Source organism: Rhamphochromis sp. 'chilingali' (assembly GCF_963969265.1).
Source record: "Rhamphochromis sp. 'chilingali' genome assembly, chromosome: 1".
In the NCBI taxonomy this organism is placed as follows: domain Eukaryota; kingdom Metazoa; phylum Chordata; class Actinopteri; order Cichliformes; family Cichlidae; genus Rhamphochromis; species Rhamphochromis sp. 'chilingali'.
The window spans coordinates 32787473-32807037 of record NC_137929.1 but is presented as its reverse complement, the minus strand read 5'-3'; the positions used below and the strand labels follow the sequence as shown (position 1 = coordinate 32807037).

Sequence of the window (19565 nt, the reverse complement as noted above, 5' to 3'; positions counted from 1 at the left end):
TGTCCATCAGAGTGTGAGTGTGAATGTGGGACAAGGTGCTATGGAACAGTAAAAAGCAGTGTTTGGATGTGTTTATGTAGTAAAGAAACACTAAGTACTCAGAGTAGAAAAGCAATATATAGGTACCAGTCCATTTGGCTTTCAAATGTCAGTGTAAGTACTCTTAGACCTGCTGGTGACCAAATGTTTGGCTAAAGTACAGACTTTCTGCACTTAAGTACAAATAATACTGTTAAAAAATACTCCAGTAAAACTTGAACAACTGATTCAACTTCTTTACTCAAGTAAAAGTAAAAAAGTACAAGCTCTGAAATGTACTCAGAGTAAGAAAGTAAAAAGTATCCCTTTGGAGGAAGTTTCTATTTTGTGTGCAGAGCTGAGTGAACCTTGTGCTTTATTGCAACCGCCCCCCAAAAAACACACACAAAAAAACACAGTCCTACTTTTAACCCAGACTTTGGCACAGTCATCTCTTGTTATGCAACATCCTCGGGTCATTTATAAAAAAGCCTGTCATATGTTTCTGTTTAGGCTCAAATTAGTTCGATGTTTGGAGGCTCACAGTGACAGAACTGCGTTAAAGCAAAAGTAACTTTTTTACAAAATGTAAGGTGTAGAAAGTACAGATATATGTAGTAAAAAGTAATCACTAAAAAAACACTACTCAAGTACAGTACAGATACCTGGAGTACAGTAATAAAGTATTTGTACTTCCCACCTCTGGTGTCAAGTGTGTTTGGATTGACAGCAGAAGTACTGATGGATTCATAGAATAAGTCTTGTTGCTGCTCATCGGTTAAGCAGTGTGTTTTCCTTTCACAGCACTGAAGCAGGGGCTCAGTGAATTCCTAAACATTCGTCATAGCAGTTACTGTGCATCATTACAGTGATTGGTGTGGACTTCCCATCAGGCTCAGCCCTCCGCGGCTCTTGAGTAATCCGTGTGTGTGCGTACTCTCGGCACCTCCCCTTCCTGTTATTGGTCTGTGCTTAAATGCTGGTGTTTCCAAACTTTTTCTCTTGTTTTGAAAGCTCAGAGAACCAGAGAAGACAAAAGAAGGTAAGAAAAACATTTTACACTGATGAACAGCTTAAGAGAATCAGAAATCTTTGTGAAATCATGAATGTAATACGTGGTAACATTTTTCTGAGGAAGTCAGAGATAATAAATCTGTGCTTAAAACCGGTGTCAGCTCTTTTGTCTGGGCCGTACATAAATCATTTGTACAGCTGGCCAAAGGTATTTGTTGTCATTTATATGAACCAGGAATCATCCTGTTATAACATGGATCAAAACCAGTCTTTCACCTTTTTCATGTTGAATTTCTCTAACCAGACAACCACTACAGCATTTCAATCTGTGTCTGTGTTTCCTTCAGCATGGTGATTCCTACAGGCACGGCTGTCCACAAGCAGCCCACCCAGGTGGTGACAGTCGTCAGGACCATTGAAAACTCTGGCCAATGGAGCACCGACCTCTGTGATTGCTGCTCTGATATGGAGAGCTGTAAGTAAACCCAGGAAACCCTACAAACAGCAGTGATTTCTGCATGAACGATCTCCTCAGACTTTGTTTGCAACAAGCTAACCGAGTGTTTGAAGTCAGTAAAAAATCAAGAATGAATGAACTATCTGAGACTACATGATAGCAATGATCATTTAGCAGCATTATGGAGTTTTTCATTATTTTACATTTTTCACCAGAAAACCAAGTTTTCGTAATTGGAGTGGAAATGTCGCAATACGTTGTGAGATGTGATGATTCATGTGCTGAGGTGTCTGCTGAGGTGTCTGTCTGTCTGTAAAATAACTCTGTACCTGTTTCTCCCCAAAGGTTGCTGTGGCCTTTGCTGTTTCCCCTGCATGCAGTGTGATGCAGCCAATAAACATGGATGGTGCTGTGCAATGCCACTCCTGGACGTTTGTGGTGTGGTGTCCTGCTTACTCCGTCAGTCCATCAGAGAGCGCCACAACATTGAAGTAAGGCTGGATTAGAGATGGAGGACACTGTTACAAACTACACTTAAAAGATAGATGTGGTCACTAGAGGAAGTGCACTTTTATAACTTCTGCACTGGCTTCACTTTTAAGCCCTGGAGGTTTCTGCGAGTTGAATGTGTGTCTTTGTGATGTGGTTCTAAAATTAACTGACGTAAAATCAAAATTTTATGAGATTCATATAAAATGCACACAAATTGTGCTTTGTGCAGATCCTTCTCACTCACCGTCACCTCTTCAATAGCTCTCAGATGTCTCTGTGTCCTCATTATTTGTTTATAAGTAACCACATCATGTAGTGCCACCATAAAAGTGACCTGGATAAAACTTGTGGTATTTTACAATCTGTGGAAATTATAAAGGAGTAGCTTGAGTTGAGAAAGAGGAACTGTAAAGTTCTTCAAATCTGAACTCTCTTGCCCTCACTGTGGGGGAAAAAGCTGCGGCTTCTTGTTTTGACAAACTCTCAGATATTTGGTTACCCAGCTCTACACAGGGACACAGCTGCCGGATGAGGGGATGACAACACCCCACTAAACTTTTATGTCTGAGGGGTAACAACAGTAACTCCTGCTGCTTCATCCTCTGTCTATCTGCTTCTTCTTCTCCATCCTGCAGGGCTCGTTCACTGATGACTGCTGTAAAGTGTGCTTTTGTTACCCGTGTGTTTGGGGCCAGATGCATCGTGAGGTGAAGATCAGGGAAAACAAGTAGCCCGCCACCTCGACTGTGATCAGCACGCAAGTCGTCTGTGGATACGATGCAAACATTTTGGCTGTGTAATGAGAGGCTATGACTTTTTCAGGCAAATAAAATCCTTTAATTTTATACATCATGTGTGAGATTAATTGTCCTCTTCTGCAAAACAGAGTTTAACCATTGTTCAGATATAAACTAGTCATCTTCACTAATTGTGAACTTAGATAGGATAGTGAGAAAGACATTGTGAGATCACACTGTCCACTCACATAACTTTTCACAGTATTATAATATATGCAAATGAAATAATTGTGTATGGTGGTGGAACCTGGCAGGGTGACGCTGATCCTTAACAACATGTCGTTTCTAGACAAAAAGCTGACGTACTTTATTGTCATAGTTGATAAAGTTTCTTCATCAAGCTTTAACATTTACAGAACAGCTCAAGATCCAGATGAGAGCAAGTCAAATGGACATTATTTGTCAAAGGCCAGCAGCAGCAGCCATATTCAAATTGATAATTGTCATGAACTTTTTGGGTTGTAAATTCTGTTTCACTTTTACTTAGACTGAGAGACGAGGACATTAACATTAACACATCAACATGTGTTTCTTGTCCAGGTGTGTGGAGTGGCAGAAGGATTTTTATGCCTACACTGAATAATGCTTCTTTAATTGCTTGATAGTTTAGTGGATTGTAACAAGCTCAGCTCCTCAACTCTGTGCGGTGCTGTAAATAATGGATGAAGGTTTATTTGTCTTTTAATGGTGCCTATTAATGTCTGGACAAGAACAGATTATGTGCAGAACAGCACATTACTGTAGCAGAGAAGCTCCAGAGCTACCCAAGCCAGTGTTCAGTGCTATTATGTCACTGTTTTAACACTCCCAGCTTCAACAATCCACTTAAAAGCTTCTTATTAACAGTTAAATAATTCACAGTGATCACAGTGGCCACACAGATGTTCATATCCCATAATCGTACACAGTGCTGTGCTCTACAACCCACCTGATGCTCATCTCTCAGTGCATTTATCCACTGCCTCTGAGAGAGAGTGCCCTTGTTCTTCCACAGAGTAATAGATAAAAACATTGTGGTTATTATGGCAAGTGGAGTCACACACAACATAAACACAGCTACACCTCCATGTGGTTAAGAGACTGAAACAATGTTAAGCATGTTTCTCCTTTTATCTGCTTTCTTACAAATAGTTCAGCTAACTTAGGAAAGTTCTGATCAACGTGATCGAGCCTCTGCATCAGGCGGGATAATTACTGGGTCCACCTTAAAACCGGTGTATTTTACTCTAATCGCACTACAAAGGTTGCTTTTCAAAGTAACACTGCAATAACTACACCTTTAAATTCAGGTTTATGAAGGTGAAAAAGTTTGTTTGTAACAAGAATGCAATAATGTTCAGTTTTGGCGCAATGTATGCATGACATTATGATTGGGTGATGACATCCTCTAAAGGTTTTACCCTAGAATCACGTCAGTTCACCATTAAATAAATGAAACAGAATTTACATGTAAATTGATGCGATTGCCTTGCAATATATTTAAAACAGGCTTTGTGGTAACAGTAGTCTGTGTAATTCAGTTCAATTTTATTTATATGGGCCAATTCACAACAGCAGTTGTCTCAAGGAGCTTCATATTGTAAGGCAGACCCTACAATAATACATACAGAGAAAATATCAACAATTATATGACTCCCTATGAGCAAGCACTTTGGTGAAGTAGGATGGAAAAACTCCCTTTTAACAGGAAAAAACCTCCAGCACAGCCAGGCTCAGGGAGGGGCGGGGCCATCTGCTGCGACAGGTTGGGTGAGGGGAGGAATACATGTCACGGCTTGCGGGATGAGTCGTGTAGAATTTAATGAGGACCCAAGATGCTGGCAGCTGAGATGCAGGGGAGTTTTATTGAGAAGGTGGAGATACAAACAGAAACGGCGAAGGCGTGGAGGAAGCTAAGCAAAACCTAAACTGGAAAAAACTAACAAAACAAACCTGAAACTAGTGATGTGACGTTCTGTATCGAGGCTTCCAAGCTTGTGTCGAGTAATGAGGGGGCGTTTCCGCGATGCGCGTATCGAGGCTTGCTTCATTTATGGGAGGAGCTGAAAATCATGACGTCCGAAGCCTCGCTGCCCGGCTGTACCACGTGACTGGTTCAGGAAGCGGTTCGAACTTTGCCGCGAGCTATGACAGCGATATAAACCCCTCAGACTTCATTCAAAATGTGGGTGTTTGATGGAGAGTTGCGGTTAGTGAGAGTTTGGAGACAGTTTGGAGGTTTATGAGAGTGAGGAGAGAAAGTCAGGAGAGAATGGAGCCAGCTAAGAAGAGGAGGATGTCCTCCCCTGTGTGGGAACATTTTGATCTTATTCCTCCCAACAAGGTATGTAAATTTCTACAGAAGATGTATTTTCATAATACTGCAATACAATTTATGTTAAGCTGTCGTTACTTTTGTACAAGTTGAAGTGTTTGCTATGTGCCAGGGAGCTGGGATATAACAACAACACCTCATCCATGCTTAGGCACTACAGAGCTTTGCATGAGAATAAGGGGAACACCGATGGTGGAGCAAGACCAGGTGAGCCATCAAATGCCATGATACTATAGCATGCAGTAATGTTACTAAATGATATAACAATATTATACAACTGTTATAAGTTCTGGTGTGATATTTATATTTGTGCTTTGTCTTTATTGTCTTTCCTCAGGAGAACAATCTCAAATAGATGAAGACCTGGTCAGCATGGTGATTGAGGACTCCCAGCCATTTAGCATTGTGGAGGACAAAGGATTCAAAAGATTTGTTAAATCATTCAATCCTAGCTATGTTCTCCCCACTAAAAAGGTCATAAAAGCAGTGGAAATTTAGTTTTCACAGAATAAAATGTGAACAGGCAGGACTGAGGCTCAAAGCCTCAGTGTGTAGCTGTCCATACCTCAACGTTACAAAAGCACAACCACTGTCCACACCCCAACCACACCTCACCTCACAGTAAATGATCATTTCCATTTTAAGCATTTCCAAATAATCATTTTCCATACTGCCAGTATAAATATACACAGTATGCTGCCATCACTACAATATACGTGTTTTACACACTCCTTTAGTTGTTGACATTTACAGGCTGTGTGCAAAAGGCCACACTCTTCAAATTCATGCCAACTAATATTTTTACGTCCAGTAGATGTCCTACTAGAGCAAATGAAGCTTCAAGACGCTTTGCGCTGGGGGTGAACCAATTGGATGAAAAGCTTCAGTGCTTCATGAAGCTTCATCTGCCCATCACTACCTGAAACATTAACTGGAGACCCGGGGAGAAAGACATAGGAACACGCAGGGTATGTAGTAGTATGAAGTACTATTTGTGCATCATTACAGTGATTGGTGTGGACTTCCCATCAGGCTCAGCCCTCCGCGGCTCATAAGTAATCCAAAATCATCTGGCAATCCAGTAAAACTTAGATGTGTGCGTACTCTCGGCACCTCCCCTTCCTGTTATTGGTCTGTGCTTAAATGCTGGTGCTTCCAAACGTTTTCTCTTGTTTTGAAAGCTCAGAGAACCAGAGAAGACAAAAGGAGGTAAGAAAAACATTTTACACTGATGAACAGCTTAAGAGAATCAGAAATCTTTGTAAAATCATGAATGTAATATGTGGTAACATTTTTCTGAGGAAGTCAGAGATAATAAATCTGTGCTTAAAACCGGTGTCAGCTCTTTTGTCTGGGCCGTACATAAATCATTTGTACAGCTGGCCAAAGGTATTTGTTGTCATTTATATGAACCAGGAATCATCCTGTTATAACATGGATCAAAACCAGTCTTTCACCTTTTTCATGTTGAATTTCTCTAACCAGACAACCACTACAGCATTTCAATCTGTGTCTGTGTTTCTTTCAGCATGGTGTTTCCTACAGGCACGGCTGTCCACAAGCAGCCCACCCAGGTGGTGACAGTCGTCAGGACCGTTGAAAACTCTGGCCAATGGAGCACCGACCTCTGTGATTGCTGCTCTGATATGGAGACCTGTAAGTAAACCCAGGAAACCCTACAAACAGCAGTGATTTCTGCATGAGCGATCTCCTCAGACTTTGTTTGCAACAAGCTAATCGAGTGTTTGAAGTCAGTAAAAAATCAAGAATGAATGAACTATCTGAGACTACATGATAGCAATGATCATTTAGCAGCATTATGGAGTTTTTCATTATTTTACATTTTTCACCAGAAAACCAAGTTTTCGTAATTGGAGTGGAAATGTCGCAATACGTTGTGAGATGTGATGATTCATGTGCTGAGGTGTTTTTTCTTCTGTTCTCAAACTGATCTCCCTGAGGGAGCTCAGTCTGGGGGAGTTCTTTTTTCACCTCGTCTTTCGTCATGTTGTGGATTTTCCATTGTTATACCTCTCTGACCTGACCTTGGGATGAATAAAACGAATAAAGTATTATCAACCAATCAATCAATGAATCAATGAATCAATCATTCAATATATATTTATATAACACACACACACACACACACACACACACACATATATATATATATATATATATATATATATATATATATATATATATATATATATATATATATATATATATATATATATGTATTAGAGATGTGCAAAGCAGCCGGTATTTCTATCTGTATTTGTATTTGTTGAGGAGGGACAAGTATTTGTATTTGTACTTTGAATACAATTCAAAATAGACATAAAAATCCAGTCTTTTTGCATTACACTTCTAACAGGCGTTATAGTGTAAGTATTCTTTGATTATATCCATTATAATAATTATGGATATGCAAAATTATTTGATGTTTTTCTATAAATCCAGCAATAAACAAGTAACAAGGAACGTCATTGAAAAGAAAATAACATAACAGACATTGGCTGTTGTTACTTATGTTATTGCCAGATGGCTCAGCAGCAGTAACACTCTTCTTTTTGGTTCCCTAAATCCATGTGGGGAGTTTCAGCTAAGTTAATAAGTGACAACAAGCATTGTTTTAACCTTTTTAACCGGATGTTAACGTTACTCTATCAACAGCTTATTGTCTAAATGAGCGAGCTAACAGAGATACGTAAATTATTAACGACTGCAGGCGTTAATAATGCAGTGTAATGGAATAATCACCTGATCTTCGCGAAAGTTATAAACTGCCTCCGGAAACCAGTTAAGGTACAAAAAAACCCGATCGTGATGCAGTTCAGTCTTTTTTCGCTCAGCCGAGTCGTCTCTATTGCTGTGTGGAGCAGCCTGTGTCAGTCACCTCTTTCACATGTCATTCACTCGTTCGGCCATGTACTGTGGTATCATAAGGAAAAAAAAAAGGAAAGCTTTTTCATATAAAGATTTTCCTTGTTCCCGAATACAAATATTTTTTTAAGTATTTGTTTGAAATAAGTATTCGTAAAAAACACGTTATTTGTACCTTTCCGAATACTGGGTTCTGTATACATATATATTAGGGGTGCAACGATACACAAAATTCACGGTTCGGTTCGGTTCGATACTTTGGTGTCACGGTTAGATATTTTTTCAATACAAAAAAAAATATTCATGCCTTTTTAATTTGTCATTTATTAAAATTATAAATATATATTTTAACTCAAAAGTACAGTTTTTAAATTGAATGTTGCTGAAACAACAAAGTAATAAAAATAAATCTATCTGATTGAGGAATCACTCATCTTTGGAAAAGAGAGTTTATTACAGAGAAATGTCTCTTTCCAAAATAAAAGCTATACTATACGCTTCTTCTGGGCTATATTCTCAGCAGCATATTAAACATATCAGGTCCCCATAAGGAGAATCATGTGCTAACGGCTGTCTAAATGACTCGGGTAAAGTTTGTAGCATGCGTGCTTGTTGTTTTTTTTCTGCTTCCACTTGTCTTTGCACTAGGATGATGTCGGCGTAAATGTGCAGTCATATTCGTTGTGTTCCCACTAGTGCTTTCAGGTTAATCTCATTGAAATGACGTTAACGCCACAACACGGCAAATTTCCATTAACGAGCTACCGCGGATCGCCCCGTGCGTGGGGCGTTAACGAGCTAACTGCGCTAACACACTAGCTCCCACCCATGTAATTGAGCATTGCGTGGCACATCCAACATACTGTTTTACTTTAGTCCATGACGCGCTTACCTTCAGGGTCATACGTCACATGAAGACCAAAATAGTTCCAAACGCCAGATCTGAATGAGGGTGGGGGAGGTTCAATTTGCCATGTTGCAAGGAGAGCTTAACTTCTGTCTCGCTTGCTTGCCCTGCGCTCAGTGAATCTGCGTTCGACTACTCCGCCTAGGCTGCACTGTCGAGTGCAGATCCACTGAGCGCTAAACACAGACAGCATCGTCAGAAGGAAAGTTGATAAAATAAATTAAAAATTTTGTATTGTTCGATATATATACGTACCGAACCGAAAGCACTGTATCGAACGGTTCAATATCGATACGAGTATCGTTGCACCCCTAATATATATATATATATATATATATATATATATATATATATATATATATATATATATATATATATATATATATATATATATAGTGATCGATGTAGCGGTTCCGAATGACAGCAATATCAGGAAGAAGGAACACGAGAAGCTGGAGAAATACCGAGGGCTCAGAGAAGAGCTCGAGAGGATGTGGAGGGTGAAGGTAACGGTGGTTTCCGTGGTAATCGGAGCACTAGGTGACTCCCAAGCTAGGCGAGTGGCTCCAGCAGATCCCGGGAATAACATCGGAGATCTCTGTCCAGAAGAGCGCAGTCCTGGGAACAGCTAAGATACTGCGCAGGACCCTCAAGCTCCCAGGCCTCTGGTATATATATATATATATATATATATATATATATATATATATATATATATATATATATATATATATATATATATATATAGAAGGCAGGAGAATAAACCAGCTGTTCTCCACAGAACCAGCAAAGGTGTACTCTCAGTGGCAAAGGAACAATAAGAGAACAGCACCACCAAGGCTGGAGACGGAGCAATACTGGAAGAGCATATGGGAGAAGGATGCAACCCATAACGGCAATGCTCAGTGGCTAGAGGATCTGAGGGCAGACCACAGCGACCTCCCTGAACAGGGTCCAGTAACCATCACAGTGGCAGATATCCAAGAAAGGGTCTCCAGTATGAAGAGTTGGACAGCACCAGGGCCCGACATGGTTCACGCCTACTGGCTGAAGAAGCTGACTGCACTCCACGAGCGTCTGGCAGCACAAATGAACCAGCTGCTAGTTAACGAGAGACACCCGGAATGGCTAACTGAAGGTCGGACGGTCCTGATCCCCAAGGACCCCAAGAAGGGACCGGTCCCCTCCAACTACCGACCAATAACCTGCCTCAGTACTACATGGAAGCTCCTGTCAGGCATCATATCGGCTAAGATGAACAGGCACATGGGTCAATACATGAGCGGGACACAGAAAGGAATTGGCAAGAATACCAGAGGCGCAAAACACCAGCTACTGGTAGACAGAACAGTCAGCCGAGACTGCAAGACCAGACTGACCAACCTGTGCACTGCCTGGATTGATTACAAGAAGGCCTATGACTCAGTGCCCCACAGCTGGATACTGGAATGCCTAGAATTGTACAAGATCAATGGGACCCTGAGAGCCTTCATCAGGAACTCAATGGGGATGTGGCGTACAACACTAGAGGCCAACTCCAAGCCCATAGCACAAGTCACCATCAAGTGCGGGATCTACCAAGGAGATGCTCTGTCCCCACTGCTGTTCTGCATAGGCCTGAACCCCCTCAGTGAGATCATTAACAAGACTGGCTACGGATACCGACTACGGAACGGAGCAGTTGTCAGCCACCTCCTGTACATGGATGACATCAAGCTGTATGCCAAGAGTGAACGAGACATCGATTCACTGATCCACACTACCAGGCTATACAGCAATGACATTGGAATGTCGTTCGGACTGGAGAAGTGTAGTCGGATGGTAACAAAGAGAGGGAAGGTAGTCAGAACTGAGGGGATTGAACTACCAGAAGGCAACATTGCAGACACAGAGGACAGTTACAAGTACATGGGGATCCCGCAGGCGAATGGGAACCATGAAGAGGCCGCTAGAAAAGCTGCAACCACCAAATACCTGCAGAGGGTCAGGCAAGTCCTGAGGAGTCAGCTGAATGGTAAGAACAAGATCCGGGCCATCAACACGTACGCCCTACCCGTGATCAGGTACCCTGCTGGGGTAATAGGCTGGCCAAAGGAGGAGATAGAAGCCACTGACATAAAGACAAGAAAGCTCCTTACCATGCATGGAGGGTTTCACCCCAAGTCCAGCACCCTGAGGCTGTACGCTAAGCGGAAGGAAGGGGGCCGGGGACTGGTGAGTGTCAGCACCACAGTCCAGGATGAGACAACGAACATCCAAGAATACATTGGGAAGATGGCCCCAACTGACCGAGTGCTCAGTGAATACCTCAGGCAGCAGAAACCCAAGAAAGAGGAGGGAGACGAGGAACCATCATGGAAGGACAGGCCCCTGCACGGTATGTACCACCGGCAGATAGAGGAGGTGGCTGATATCCAGAAATCCTACCAGTGGCTGGACAAAGCTGGACTGAAAGACAGCACAGAGGCACTAATCATGGCAGCACAAGAACAAGCTCTGAGCACAAGATCCATAGAGGCTGGGGTCTATCACACCAGGCAAGACCCCAGGTGCAGGCTGTGTAAAGATGCCCCAGAGACAATCCAGCACATAACAGCAGGGTGCAAGATGCTAGCAGGCAAGGCATACATGGAACGCCATAACCAAGTGGCCGGCATAGTGTACAGGAACATCTGTGCCGAGTATAACCTGGAAGTCCCGAGGTCAAAATGGGAGATGCCCCCAAGGGTGGTGGAGAATGACCGAGCTAAGATCCTGTGGGACTTCCAGATACAGACGGACAAAATGGTGGTGGCTAACCAACCGGACATAGTGGTGGTAGACAAACAGAAGAAGACGGCTGTAGTGATCGATGTAGCGGTTCCGAATGACAGCAATATCAGGAAGAAGGAACACGAGAAGCTGGAGAAATACCAAGGGCTCAGAGAAGAGCTCGAGAGGATGTGGAGGGTGAAGGTAACGGTGGTCCCCGTGGTAATCGGAGCACTAGGTGCGGTGACTCCCAAGCTAGGCGAGTGGCTCCAGCAGATCCCGGGAATAACATCGGAGATCTCTGTCCAGAAGAGCGCAGTCCTGGGAACAGCTAAGATACTGCGCAGGACCCTCAAGCTCCCAGGCCTCTGGTAGAGGACCCGAGCTTGAAGGATAAACCGCCCGCAGGGGCGTGCTGGGTGTTTTTATATATATATATATATATATATATATATATATATTATATATATATATATATATATATATATATTTATATATTTATATATATGTATGTATATTAGGGGTGCAACAATACTCGTACTTGGACGTACACAACAATAAAGCCTTGACTGTCTTTATAAGGGTAAACACTCATTTTTTGCCTTCTTCTTTTCGTCTGGTGAGTTGTTCAGACAAAATCAACCAACAAATGGTCAGAATTATAGATAATTGAGAAAACAGGAATTAAATCCCCCCCCCCCCCCCCCCCCCCCAAAAAAAACAACAACAAAAAAAAAAACAAACTAAATAAAAATGTTTGAGGTTTAGTCTTCCTACTGTTCTATGCATTTGTAATAGGTAAGGAAGAAAAGTTTAAGAAGTTCTTGGGAATATTGTCTCCAGATTTTTACAGACCCAAAATGGGACCTAAAATTCCCAAACTGTAAAACAATGCTTAACCTTTCACATGAGGCATACTGAGTGTCAGCTAAGCAATGGAAACTGAGGCTACAATTTGATATTCTGGTGTGACGAGTCTCGATTTCTGCAAAAACATTCAGATGTTAGGGTCAGTGTTTGCTGTAAACATGAAAATATAGAACAGTTCAGGCTGGTGATGGCGCGATGATGCTGGTGATATTTTTAGGCACACTTTGGGTCCCTTAGTACTAACTAGCACGCTAGTATTTAGGACTAGCATCATTTAAACACCAGAGCCTAACTGACCATTGTTATGAGCATTGTTATCACCTCCACTGACTAAGTGACTAAGTGATGATAGAAATATAACACAGAATTCAACAACAAGTATAGCTGTATGTGAATTTGCTGAAGCTAATCTTTGTAGGAGCAAAGATATATTTCATTCGATGTAACAAATATACATATTTTGTTTGATGTAGTGAATAAGCAGAAAAGTTTCAAATTAAAATGTGTTGATTCTGAATACTGAAGTGTCATCTGAGTTGCTGAGTTAGGCAACCGGATGTGTGAGCCATAGGGCATCTGCTCAAGAGAAGGACAGAGAGATGATAAAATCACGGAAAACTATATATAGTTGTGGTCGGATGTTTGTATCCACTCATCATTGGTCATTGGTCAAGGCCAAAATCACTCATTGGTGATTTTGGTCTTTTAATTATTTCATGCACTGTTCTTTTTCCAGCATAGAATAATTGCACAGCACACGTCTTTGATGACTTTGAAAACTAAAAGTTGTGTGCATAAATTTTAATTTATTTTTCTACATGTCTTTTGACCTAACAAGATTGAGGCCTGTCAACTTCTTGTTGGTGATGATGATTGACTACAAGTGCAGCATAAAAGCATTTGGACTGACCAATACTTTGAAAAAAAGTAAAGCCCAAGAAAATCAGTGAAGATCTAAGAAGACAAGTTGTAGATTTACACAAGTTGATTGTTCATATAAGAGGGCAAAATAAAGAAAGCGATTCTTCTCGTGTAGATTTTTTCTTCTTTTATGAGCTACAGCTCTCACTGCTGTTACTGACAGTTTCTCAACTAGTGTGTGATCAACATCTACATTTCTGAGTAAATATTAGGAGGTATTTCAGGGTTTAAAGCATGTGATTTCTTGGCCAGCATCATCTGCCTGATTCCAAGTACAAATTTCGTAAGTCATGCCATAAACGGAGTTTGCAGATTTCTTGCTTCCTCATTTTCATGTTGCCGATGTGCATGTTACACAGATGTTACAACAGACAGTTTCTCATCATATTGTGTATTAGAAACATTCAGGTTACTATAGACAAGTTTATTGAGCTTTTACCCTCTTTGATAATTATTTGTTACACTTTTGTGGTATTTTCTTGTTATGAATTCTGAACAAGTTAGTACATTTCAAACAGGCATTTGGGATCAAACATTTTTTAGAGATTCAGAACAGTTCCCTTTTTGAGGATTGGTTTCTCTTTTTTTTGTTTTTCTCAGTGTCTTAAGATCCGCTTTTCCAAAACTCAAACTCAAAAGAAACATAAATAATAAAACAGAATACGATTTTTGATTTTTTGTAGAGCAAGTCCAAGTGGAACTGATATGGAGGATCGATAGGCAGGCAGACTAACAATTCCAAGGAAATGATCTACTGGTGCACAATTCCCATCCCTAGACAGGACTATTTATACACATCCAGTACGATTGATCACCTGTTGCAAAAATGGTAGAGTTTATTCTTACATGGTTACACCGTGCAACAGATTGCAACTACCTGCGATTTTATTGGTTTTATTGACATTTGATCTCACCTTGTAATTCATTGTGATACCCGTGCAACCCATGCAAGACATACACTAGTTATGTACCATATTGTCTGAGCCAAAAACTTAAAGAAGCAGCTTTGACAGCACGACACTGCCTGTGAAATCAACTAAAGACACAAGCTAGCTCATTAGCAGCTAAAAATGGCATCTTGTTTGTTTAATTAAAGTGCCAACATGTCTTGTTTCTTTAATCATTTAATCATCTTCAATAATTTTCCTTACAAATGTGACACTATTTAAGGGGAACTAACAGCAGAAAAGATTTATTCTCCATTAAAGAAAACAGACATTCCTCCAGTCATAACAAGTATCATCGGTGCACCTACTAAACCTCAGGTTGTCCTAGATGTGTCCATTGGAGTGTGAATATTGGACAAGGTGTTATGGAATAGTAAAAAACAGTGTATGGATGTGTGTGTGTGGTAAAGAAACGAAATGCTCTGACACACACACACACACACACACACACACACACACACACACTCAAGTACAGTACAGATACCTGAAGTACAGTAATGAAGTATTTGTACTTCGTTACTTCCAGTGTTGGGTGTAACGCATAACACGTTACTGTAATTAAATTACTTTTCCACTGAAAAAGTAGAGTAACTGATTACTGTTCATTTTTAGGTATTTTAATTACAGTTACTTACAAAGTACTTGCGTTACATTGTAAAATAATCAAACTCGCTGAATGTCATTTATTAATTATTCAATAATTTGTCTTCTAAAGGTAAAAGTAAACTCTGCCGCTTTAACATCGCTGTAGTGCAGCTGCACGTCATTTCGCGCCAGTTTGCTGCATAGTCGTATTCTAAAGATGTCGGACTCGGCTGAAGCGAGTGGCTGTTTTATGAAATGGACATATTCCCGTCTCTTCACTTTTGTGAAACAAGCAGACAAGAACATTACAGTAATATGTAAAAACTATCGGCTGCTGTTAATAGCACGAGTAATCTACTGAAGCGCCTGACACGAGAGCATAGACAAACACTTCTGAGTGATCCTTGTTCATCATCCACGGATAACACCGCGGCAACTCCTGCTAAGCAGGCAAAGCTTGATTTTACTTCAGCAGCACAGAAATCGTCTGAAGGTGAGCTTAAAAAATGATTGCAGGCTACATTGTGGAAGAGCTGCTACCGCTGCGTACTGTAGAGTCTACGTCTTTTAAAAAAAATTATTTATTATTCAAAGAGTTTAATTTCTATTGTTTGTCCACTCAAGGATTATAGGGATTTAAAAAAGTATTTAGTTAAATTACTTATTAAGTAATTAAGTTACTTTTCAGACACAGTAATTAGATAAGTATTTTAAATACAATATTGATTAAGTAATTAGTACTTAATTACTTTTTAAAAGTAACTTACTCAACACTGGTTACTTCCCACCTCTTGTGTCAAGACTGATAGAATAAGTCTTGTTGCTGCTCACTGGTTAAGCAGTGTTTCCATTTCACAGCACTGAAGCAGAGACCCAGTGAACTCTTGACCCTTCATCGTAGCAGTTACTGGAAAGTCATTAGAGGAACTGTGTGGAATTTCCTTCAGGCTCAGCCCTCTGCAGTTCACGAGCAACCGAAAAACATCTGACAATCCACCACTCACTACAATACTTGCCTTACTTGTGCTTTATTAACATAATGATAAAATAATATCAGTAGATGGGAATACAAACTTTTAAAAAAAATCTAATTATACTCAGCTTGAAGCTGAAGAAAAGAAGGAAACTAAAAAGTATTTCTATTTACCGTTGTCCACATTGTAGAGGGTGACATTTCCTCTAAACAGGAGAATGTGTCAGTCAGTCAGATGAGCAGTCCTTACCTTTAAATCTACCCTCTCTTCTTCCTCTCTCTGTTTGTGAGCTGATAGTAACACTGCATTTAAAATGACCTGACACTTAAAAAACGTCACTCCCTTTATGCTCGCTCCTCTTCAGTACCACAAGCTAGATGCTGAAGTACCACAACTTACAGACACCTGCAGTTGTTCCGGTGTTGTGCAAAAACAAAACAAACACAGTCCCACTTTTAACCCCAGACTTTGGCACAGTCATCTCTTTTTACGTGACATCCTCTGGCGGTTAATAAACAGCCTGCCATATGTTTCTGTTTAGGCTGAAATTAGTTTCATGTTTGGAGCCTTACAATGACAGAACTGCATTAAGCAAACGTAACAAGCCTTTTTACAAAATGTAAGGAGTACAAAGTACAGATATTTGTAGTACAAAATAGTCAGAAAAAAAAGCAACCCAAAAACATCTGCCAGTACAATACAAATTAGGAGTGTGTGTGCGTATCTCGGCACCTCCCCTTCCTGTTATTGGCCTGTGCTTAAATGCTGGTGTTTCCTCATTTTTTCTGTTGTTTTGAAAGCTCAGAGAACCAGCAAAAGTAACAAGCCTTTTTACACAATGGAGTAGAAAGTACAGATATTTGTAGTAAAAAGTAATCACTAAAAAAACACTACTTAAGTACAGTACAGATACCTGAAGTACAGTAATGAAGTATTTGTACTTTGTTACTTTCCACCTCTGGTGTCAAGTGTGTTTGGATTGACAGCAGAAGTACTGATGGATTCATAGAATAAGTCTTGTTGCTGCTCATCGGTTAAGCAGTGTGTTTTCCTTTCACAGCACTGAAGCAGGGGCTCAGTGAATTCCTAAACATTCGTCATAGCAGTTACTGTGTGTGTGGACTTCCCATCAGGCTCAGCCCTCCGCGGCTCATAAGTAATCCCAAAACATCTGGCAACCCAGTAAAACTTAGATGTGTGCGTACTCTCGGCACCTCCCCTTCCTGTTATTGGTCTGTGCTTAAATGCTGGTGTTTCCAAACTTTTTCTCTTGTTTTGAAAGCTCAGAGAACCAGAGAAGACAAAAGAAGGTAAGAAAAACATTTTACACTGATGAACAGCTTAAGAGAATCAGAAATCTTTGTAAAATCATGAATGTAATACGTGGTAACATTTTTCTGAGGAAGTCAGAGATAATAAATCTGTGCTTAAAAACGGTGTCAGCTCTTTTGTCTGGGCCGTACATAAATCATTTGTACAGCTGGCCCAAGATATTTGTTGTCATCCTGTTATACTTATAACATGTATCAAAATCAATCTTTCACCTTTTTCATAATCTAGCATTAAATTTCTCTTTTCACAAGATAACCACTACAGCGTTTCAATCTGTGTCTGTGTTTCCTACAGGCATGGCCGTCCACCAGCAGCCCACCCAGGTGGTGACAGTCATCAGGACCATTGAAAACTCTGGCCAATGGAGCACCGACCTCTGTGATTGCTGCTCTGATATGGAGAGCTGTAAGTAAACCCAGGAAACCCTACAAACAGCAGTGATTTCTGCATGAACGATCTCCTCAGACTTTGTTTGCAATAAGCTAACCGAGTGTTTAAAGTCAGTAAAAAATCAAGAATAAATGAACTATCTGAGACTACATGATAGCAATGATCATTTAGCAGCATTATGGAGTTTTTCATTATTTTACATTTTTCACCAGAAAACTGACTTTTCGTAATTGGAGTGGAAATGTCTCAAATGTTCAACTTAAACTTAATGACTCCTTTTATGATAGCATAGAAAATCAGACTTAGAGTGTCCCAAATATATTTTTTTACTATCAATAAATAACAACAACAACAACAACAACAACAACAACAACAATAATAATAATAATAATAATAATAATAATAACAATAAAATAGAAGTCCAGCCTCTCTGTGGTTGGATTCAGGGAAAGTTGAAATAGCAAAAATTCAAAGTTTTTTTGCTCCCCTGGAACATCCAGGTTGGTTGGTTTGTTGTAGTTAATAAAAAAATAGTAAATAATATATATACATAAATATTTATTTATATATGTATATATTTCTCCCCAAAGGTTGCTGTGGCCTTTGCTGTTTCCCCTGCATGCAGTGTGATGCAGCCAATAAACATGGATGGTGCTGTGCAATGCCACTCCTGGACGTTTGTGGTGTGGTGTCCTGCTTACTCCGTCAGTCTATCAGAGAGCGCCACAACATCTATGTAAGGCTGGGTTAGAGATGGAGGATATTGTTACAAACTACATTTAAAAGATAGATGCGGTCACTAGAGGAAGTGCACTTTTGTAACTTCTGCACTGGCTTCATTTTTAAGCCCTGGAGGTTTCTGCTTGTAAAATGAACTAACATAACATCTAAATGTAAATTTTATGAGATTCAAAAAATGCACACAAATTGTGCTTTGTGCAGATCCTTCTCACTCACCCTCACCTCTCATGGTCAAACTGAGATAAAGTAACCACATCATGCAGTGCCATCATAAAAGTGACCTGGATAAAACTTGTGGTATTTTGCAATCCGTAGAGTTTATAATGGAGAAGCTTGAGTTGAGAAAGAGGAAGTGTAAAGTTCTTCAAATCTGAACTCTCTTGCCCTCACTGTGGGGGAAAAAGCTGCGGCTTCTTGTTTTGACAAACTCTCAGATATTTGGTTACCCAGCTCTACACAGGGACACAGCTGCCGGATGAGGGGATGACAACACCCCACTAAACTTTTATGTCTGAGGGGTAACAACAGTAACTCCTGCTGCTTCATCCTCTGTCTATCTGCTTCTTCTTCTCCATCCTGCAGGGCTCGTTCACTGATGACTGCTGTAAGGTGTGCTTTTGTTACCCGTGTGTTTGGTGCCAGATGCATCGTGAGCTGAAGCTCAGGCAATACCATTAGCCCGCCACCTCGACTGTGATCAGCACGCAAGTTGTCTGTGGATATGATGCAAACGTTTTGGCTGTGTGATGAGGGCTTATGTCACTGCTGAACCAAAGTGCTTTAAATCTGTTGTCATATAATATGTTGAACGCCTATGTGACTTTTTCAGGCCAATAAAATCCTGTAATTCTATGCAACATCATGTGTGAGATTAATTGTCCTCTTCTGCAGAGTTGAGTTTAACCAGTGTTCAGATAAAGACTTGTCATATTCATTAATTGTTAACTTTGATAGGATACAGAGAAGGACATTGTAAGGTCACACTGTCCATTCATATAACTTTTCACAGTATTATAATATTTGTAAATGAAATACAGTGGCTTGCAAAAGTATTCGGCCCCCTTGAACTTTCCACATTTTGTCACATTACAGCCACAAACATGAATCAATTTTATTGGAATTCCACGTGATAGACCAATACAAAGTGGTGTACACGTGAAAAGTGGAAC

General features: G+C 40.4%; 2 protein-coding genes across 2 annotated transcripts; both read left to right on the top strand.

The window, feature by feature from the left end:
- Positions 1–937: 937 nt before the first annotated feature.
- On the top strand, positions 938–2828 carry LOC308403021 (cornifelin homolog B-like). The gene is made up of 4 exons (XM_080892232.1): positions 938–1060; positions 1380–1507; positions 1835–1980; positions 2617–2828. The coding sequence occupies exons 2-4, from the start codon at positions 1381–1383 to the stop codon at positions 2710–2712; spliced, it is 369 nt and encodes a 122-aa protein (XP_080748358.1). The 5' UTR covers positions 938–1060; position 1380; the 3' UTR covers positions 2713–2828.
- Positions 2829–5455: 2627 nt separating this feature from the next.
- LOC308392605 (cornifelin homolog B-like) lies at positions 5456–19248 on the top strand. The gene is made up of 5 exons (XM_080875693.1): positions 5456–6301; positions 6621–6748; positions 17560–17670; positions 18246–18391; positions 18979–19248. The coding sequence occupies exons 2-5, from the start codon at positions 6622–6624 to the stop codon at positions 19072–19074; spliced, it is 480 nt and encodes a 159-aa protein (XP_080731819.1). The 5' UTR covers positions 5456–6301; position 6621; the 3' UTR covers positions 19075–19248.
- Positions 19249–19565: the final 317 nt, after the last annotated feature.

Coding starts and splice junctions, on each gene's coding strand:
- LOC308403021 (XM_080892232.1), top strand. CDS start 1,381: ATGGTGATTCCTACAGGCACGGCTGTCCACAAGCAGCCCACCCAGGTG. Junction 1,508..1,834: donor CTGCTCTGATATGGAGAGCT/GTAAGTAAACCC, acceptor TTCTCCCCAAAG/GTTGCTGTGGCCTTTGCTGT. Junction 1,981..2,616: donor GAGAGCGCCACAACATTGAA/GTAAGGCTGGAT, acceptor TCCATCCTGCAG/GGCTCGTTCACTGATGACTG.
- LOC308392605 (XM_080875693.1), top strand. CDS start 6,622: ATGGTGTTTCCTACAGGCACGGCTGTCCACAAGCAGCCCACCCAGGTG. Junction 6,749..17,559: donor CTGCTCTGATATGGAGACCT/GTAAGTAAACCC, acceptor TGTTTCCTACAG/GCATGGCCGTCCACCAGCAG. Junction 17,671..18,245: donor CTGCTCTGATATGGAGAGCT/GTAAGTAAACCC, acceptor TTCTCCCCAAAG/GTTGCTGTGGCCTTTGCTGT.